We start from the raw sequence: 6,535 nt of genomic DNA, 5'->3' as shown, positions 1-6,535 counted from the left end.
ATATTTAGTAGTGTGTATATTTTAATCCCAGGCTCCTAATTTATCCCTCCCTCTCTCCCCCCGCCCCATTTTTCCAAATAAGGTCACATTCACAGGTTCTGGGGCGCGGACATATCTTTCTCGGTGCCACCATTCAGCCCACTACGGGTGACATTCCCGATGTCTGGGAAATACACTTTAAGTCTTCACTCATTCACTCAGTCATACGTGTTGTGCACCTGCTACGTGCCAGGCGCCATTCTAGATGCTGGGGACCCAGCCGTTCAGGGTCCTACTCTTTGTGGAGTTTCCATTCTAGGGGGAGGACATGGACAGAGCATGATTACAAATAAACAAGAAAATAGTAGGGAATAATACAGGCTGTAAGGAAAATGCACCAGGGACATGTGATGGAGAGATTTGGTGGCTACTTCAGACTTACAAGGGAAAGGCCTTTCTGCCGAGGTGACATGAAGCTGAGGTCTGCTAGGAAACAGCCAGCGTGTGAGACTGGGCAGAGGAAACAGCAAGAGCAAAGCCCTGATATGGGAGCAAGCTTAGCATCCTCAAGGAGCAGAAAAAAAGGGGCTGGGACGTGGTGAACCAGAAGGAAGTGGCAGGAGATGGGGCTGGAGAGGCAGGTTGTGACAGATGGTGTGAACCCTGGAGGCTGGATAGGGAGCTTGGCTTTTATTCCAAGAACCAGGGGAATCCATTCGGTTTCAGTGAGGAGAGCACTGTCAGTTGTTATGATCTTGCTGCTGAGAGGGAAACAGGCTGCAGAAGGGCAAGAGTCGATTAGGGAGGTGAGTTACAGGTTAGGAGGTTACTGCTGCCGTAATCAAAGGTATGAATGGTAGGTTGGACCAGGATATGGTACGGAGATGGAGAGGACAGATGCTGGAAATCTCCTGGAGGTAGAGCTGACAAGTTTTCCTGATAGATTGGTCATGTGGGGTAAGTAAAGGAGAGACTCAAGAATGGATCTTAGGACTTCCCTGGTGGCACAGTGGTTAAGAATCCACCTGCCAATGCAAGGGACACAGGTTCAAGCCCTGGTCCGGGAAGATCCCACATGCCACGGAGCAGCTAAGCCCGTGAACCACAACTACTGAGCCTGCACTCTAGAGCCTGCAAGCCACAACTACTGAAGCCTGCATGCCTAGAGCCCATGCTCCGCAACAAGAGAAGCCAGCGCAATAAGAAGCGTGCGCACCACAACGAAGACCCAGTGCAGCCAGAAATAAAATAAAATAAAATAATTAATTTTAAAAAAGAAAGAATGGATCTTAGGGGACTTTCCTGGTGGTCCAGTGGTTAAGACGCCACGCTTCCACTGCTGGGGGCACTAAGATCCCACAAGCTGCACAGCCCGCCCCCCCCCAACCAAAAAAAGGATCTTAGTAGCCAAGACATGGAAGCAACCTAAATGTCCATTGACAGATGAATGGATAAAGAAGATGTGGTACATATATACAATGGAATACTACTCAGCCATAAAGAAGAACGCAATAATGCCATTTGCGGCAACATGGATGGACCTAGAGATTATCATACAAAGTAAGCCAGACAGTGAAAGATAAATATCATATGTAATCGCTTATATGTGGTATCTTAAAAAAAATGATACAAATGAACTTATTTACAAAACAGAAATAGGCCTACAGACATAGAAAATGAACTTATGGTTATCAAAGGGAAAAGGGGGGAAGGGATTAATTAGGAGTTTGGGATTAACATATACATACTACTATATATAAAATAGATAACCAACAAGGACCTACTGTATAGCACAGGGAACTATGTTCAATATTTTGTAATAACCTATAAGGGAAAAGAATCTGAAAAAGAATAGATACATATATATGTATAATTGAATCACTGTACTGTACATCTAAAACTAATGCAACATTGTAAATCAGCTATACTTCATTTAAAGAAATTAAAATTAAAAAAAAGAATGGAGGAGGAATGTCAACTATTCAACACGGAGGCAGAGGTCGATAAGCTGGAACTGATGTTCCAGAAAGCTGACTCTGATCCGGATTACATTCAGTACAGGTTGGAATAGGAAATCAAGACTAATTATCCTGATTCAGCAGGCAAGAAAAATCCAGTTACACTCTTAAAGGAATTGTCAGCAATAAAGTCTCGATATCAAACTCTGCATGCATGCTTTAAACCACTCGCTGTGGAGCACAAAGAGACTAAGAGCCGCATTTGTGCTACTTTCAATAAGACTATGACCTTGATACAAGAACTACAAAAGCAAACAGACCTGAAGCTCTTACCACTGACTGAAGAAGAGAAAACTGCGGCCGAGCAATTAAGAGCTCACATATCAGACTTATGATGAAGAAATGGACTTGCAAAAGGGAACCCTAATGGGGAAGAGATCAATTCCAGAGAGATTTAGGAAGATGTCTTGTTAGCATTTGATGACCGTTGGTGGGGGGGATGACAAAGGAGATTTGGCTTGGGTTACTGGACAGTGATGCCTGCCACAAGAGAAGGGAATACGAGAAGAAGGGCAAATATTGTACTCATAATGTTCGGCCAAAGGGATGGAATGGAAATAGAGAGATTTAAAAAACTATATGCGTATACACTTAGTCTTGTAATTTCAGGCAAGTAAGTCTCAACACCATTTTGTATCTGTTTTTGTATAATCAGGATAACACAGATGTCCTGGCCTATTGTGAAAGAAAATTATGTACCATCAGTCAGTCAAATGTGAATGAACATGCTGTGGAAATTAAAGGATAGAAAAAAAAAAAAAGAAAGAATGGATGTGGTGATCATTTTGCAATGTACACCTGAAACTAATGTTATGTGTCAATTATAGTTCAAGATAAAAGAATGTCGGGCTTCCCTGGTGGTGCAGTGGTTGAGAATCCACCTGCCAATGTAGGGGACACGGGTTCAAATCCTGATCCAGGAAGATCCCACATGCCACAGAGCAGCTAGGCCCATGCGCCACAACTACTGAGCCTGTGCTCTAGAGCCCACGAGCCACAACTACTGAGCCCACGTGCCACAACTACTGAAGCCCGTGCGCTTAGAACCCATGCTCCACAACAAGAGAAGCCACTGCAATGAGAAGCCCGTGCACCACAACGAAGAGTAGCCCCCACTCGCCACAACTAGAGAAAGCCTGCACACAGCAACGAAGACCCAATGCAGCCAAAAATAAATAAATAAATAAACAAATAAATAAATAAAGATTTTAAAAAGTCAACATCCTAAATGAAAAATAAAATGGATGGCTCAGCTTCTAGAAGCAAGCAACTGAGCTTCTGGTTTTTGTTTTTAATTGTGATTAAACACACACAGTGTCAAATTTACCATCTGAACCACTTCGTGCACAATTCAGTGGCGTTAAGTATATCCACAGTGCTGTGCAACCATCACCGCTCTGCAATTCCAGAACTTGGGTGTGTATGTTTTGCGCACTGAACAATCTGAGTATTCATCAGATTCTGCGCAAAGCAGAGAGCGCGGAGTTCCTTGGCAGTCAGCGTCACTGCATCTAAAGGCCCGTGTCTGATGGGGGCTCACGTTTCCTCCTTTCCAGTGGGCTCCCGCGCACGCGGCGTGTGACGGCATGCTCTCGATTTTGCTTCAGCTGAGCCTAGAAGTCCTGGGCACGGTGCTGATTAGTAACTTCCGCTTGACCCTAATTAGGACCGAGGCCCTTATAGTCCATCAACCCTACGCAGGCGGCTTCTGGGTGGAGCAAGGGTTAAAATATTTTTGACATGAACCTGAAGCTTCGCTCCCTCTCGTCCACAGGGACATCAGTTACAGAAGGGTTGGCTGAAGGACAAGAGGGCTGATGCCTTCAACTGAAACCCTGGAGGAGGTGGACGCCCTGCAGAGGCCTGCGCGGAGGCAGGGGGCGGGGGGAGGGAGGGCGGAGCTGAGGGCGTCTGAGTGGCCTGGTTTGCAAAGAGACCTTGGTCTTTAACAGCTGACTTAAGAGAAGTCTCTACGATTAAAACAAACAAACAAAGGCCACCTATGGTGAACTCATGTTTCCCCATCCCCAAGACTGGGCTCCCCTGAGTTACGTGTGTCAATCAGTAACAGCTTCTTCTATAGTTTAAGGATTTATAGAGGATTAGGACAGTGCATCTCTATTTTCTAAATGGTTGCGTTTTTATAACCCTCTGGGGAGAAACTTAAGGGAGTCCTCTAGATACTCCCGTAGAGGAGAAATCCTATGGGTAAATTAGCAAACTAGTTAAGAGACTAGCCCAGCAGGAAGTTAACTAATTACCTTTACCATCTTACTAGTGTAAGGAGCTGAAATGGGTTTTCTTTTTAAAACTGAACTATAGTTGATTTACAATGTTATGTTAATTTCTGCTGTACAGCAAAGCGAGTCAGATATATATATATATACACACACACATTCTTTTTTATATTCTTTTCTATTATGGTTTATCAGAGGATATTGAATATAGTTCCCTGTGCTATACAGTAGGACCTTGTTGTTTATCCATCCTATACATAATAAATAAATAAATTAATTAATTAATTAATTGATTAAATAAAAAACTTTATTTAAACCAGAGCGATTCAGCAGCAGGCTCTGAAGTCGGCCCACCTGGTTGGGAGCCTTGAAACCCTGACTCTCCCACTGCCTCTGCTTGAGTTTTGCAAAGTACACGTTAATCTTTATGTATTTCAGAGAATTCATCTGTAAAATGGAATGATACCTACCTCATGCGGTTTTGAGGATCACACGAGATAATGCGGGCAATGTGCTTAGAATAATAACTGTCCATTATTATCACTCAACAGAGGATACTCCAGGTATTAAAAATTATATAAAGCTCTGGTATGGGGAGATGTTCCCTGTGTATTACTTTTTTAAAACATTAAAAGCAATATGTTAAGTATGATCCCACTTTTGAAAAGAAAAACGTGTGTCTCTATAAGTACATTTGACATCAGTAGGGAAAACTTTAGAAGTATATACACCCAAATTTGAATTTAACATGCATCTCATTTTCTTTAGTGCATATATTAGTGGTACAACACAAAAATAAACATTTAAAAATATCTAGACTTGCACTGTCCAATTCAGTAGCCACCAGCCACATGTGGTCACTTAAATTGAAAAGAACTAAAATTAAATAAAATGTAAAATTTTATTCTTCATTCTAGCCATAGTTCAGCATGCTGAAGCTACACATGGCTAGTGGCTCCTTCATTGTACATCATAAATGTGAACATTTCCATCATCACGAACGTTCTAATGGACAGCACTGGTCTAGGGGACCCAGAGGAGGGGACTTCTTGGTGATCTTTTCTCTTCATTTGCTATAAAATGGGAAGAATTCCTCCTAACTTGGCTGGATGATTTTAACAGGACCTCTCAGAAGACCCTCCGATTAGGTAAGGAAAGCCGTTCACACTCCATTTTCACCAGGCATCAACCTATCTACACGCAATTTTCTTTGTAATATTGGGTAACAACCTCGATCATCCATTTTTTCTTTTAAATTATTTTTAATATATGGCAATTCCTCAAGAGGTGAAAAAAGCACGTTCATCAAGCAGCCTCATTTCCTGCTCAAGAGGATCCTGGGGGTGTCAGAAAGTACAGAGTTTCAGCCAGATTAATTTTCCATAACCCTATGCAATGGAAGGACCATTGCCACCTGACTCAGCTTGCAAAGTTCTAAGTGCTCTGGTCAAAAATAAGCTGCATTTCAGGGGCTCCGCAAACCCTTACTATATCAAGTCCAGGGCGTTAAAGACAGCACGTGCTACCGTCATCACAAGACACTTCGGGAGGTAAGAACCCACCAGATGTTTGATTATTAACCAGTGTGGAACAGGTGAACCCGGCGTTCTGTTCCCCTGGGAGAACCTGGGATCGGCTGGCTTGTGCTGTCCTCTGGCGCCCCCAAACGGCGCCTCGTATAGGAAGCTAAAACCCCAATATTTACTCTATGAACTAAAGACTTTCTGCCTTCGTTTCTCTTACAGGGTCACGAGCTTTCTTTTTAAAGTGACAATTTACAAAACCAGGATAATCGGATCAAGATTTCACACCAAAAAGTCTGTTGTGGTTCTAGAGGATTAGCCCCCAAAGACGCTATAACTAATTTTAGATTTTTCAATAATTTTTATAATATTTTAATTAATTTATTTATTTATTTTTGGCTGCGTTGGGTCTTTGTTGCTGCACGTGGGCTTTCTCTAGCTGTGGCGAGTGGGGGGCTACTCTTTGTTGTGGTGGCTTCTCTTGTGGAGCACGGGCTCTAGGTGCGTGGGCTTCAGTAGTTGCAGCACGCGGGCTCAGTAGTTATGGCACACGGGCTTAGTTGCTCTGTGGCATGTGGGAACAAACCCGTGTCCCCTGCATTAGCAGGCGGATTCGTAACCACTGCGCCACAAAGGAAGTCCCTATAATATTTTTAAGCACACAAAAAAGCATAGATAATGATACAATAGACATTCATGTATTTATGATTCAATTGAACACCTAAAATATTATAGATTTATTTGAAATCCCAATCCTATTTCCCTTTCTGCTTAGAGG

The 6,535-nt window shown here is 42.8% G+C and overlaps 1 protein-coding gene across 1 annotated transcript; it reads left to right on the top strand.

Annotated features, from left to right (window-relative positions):
- Positions 1-1,939: 1,939 nt before the first annotated feature.
- Positions 1,940-2,550, top strand: LOC132526122 (spindle and kinetochore-associated protein 2-like). The gene is given in 1 exon segment (XM_060159976.1): positions 1,940-2,550. A coding segment is annotated over 1 exon segment (393 nt). The 3' UTR covers positions 2,333-2,550.
- Positions 2,551-6,535: the final 3,985 nt, after the last annotated feature.

The sequence above is a fragment of the Lagenorhynchus albirostris genome, chromosome 9 (genome assembly GCF_949774975.1).
Source record: "Lagenorhynchus albirostris chromosome 9, mLagAlb1.1, whole genome shotgun sequence".
NCBI lineage: Eukaryota > Metazoa > Chordata > Mammalia > Artiodactyla > Delphinidae > Lagenorhynchus > Lagenorhynchus albirostris.
Note: the sequence above shows the minus strand (reverse complement) of the source record. Positions and strands in the feature narration are given on the sequence as shown.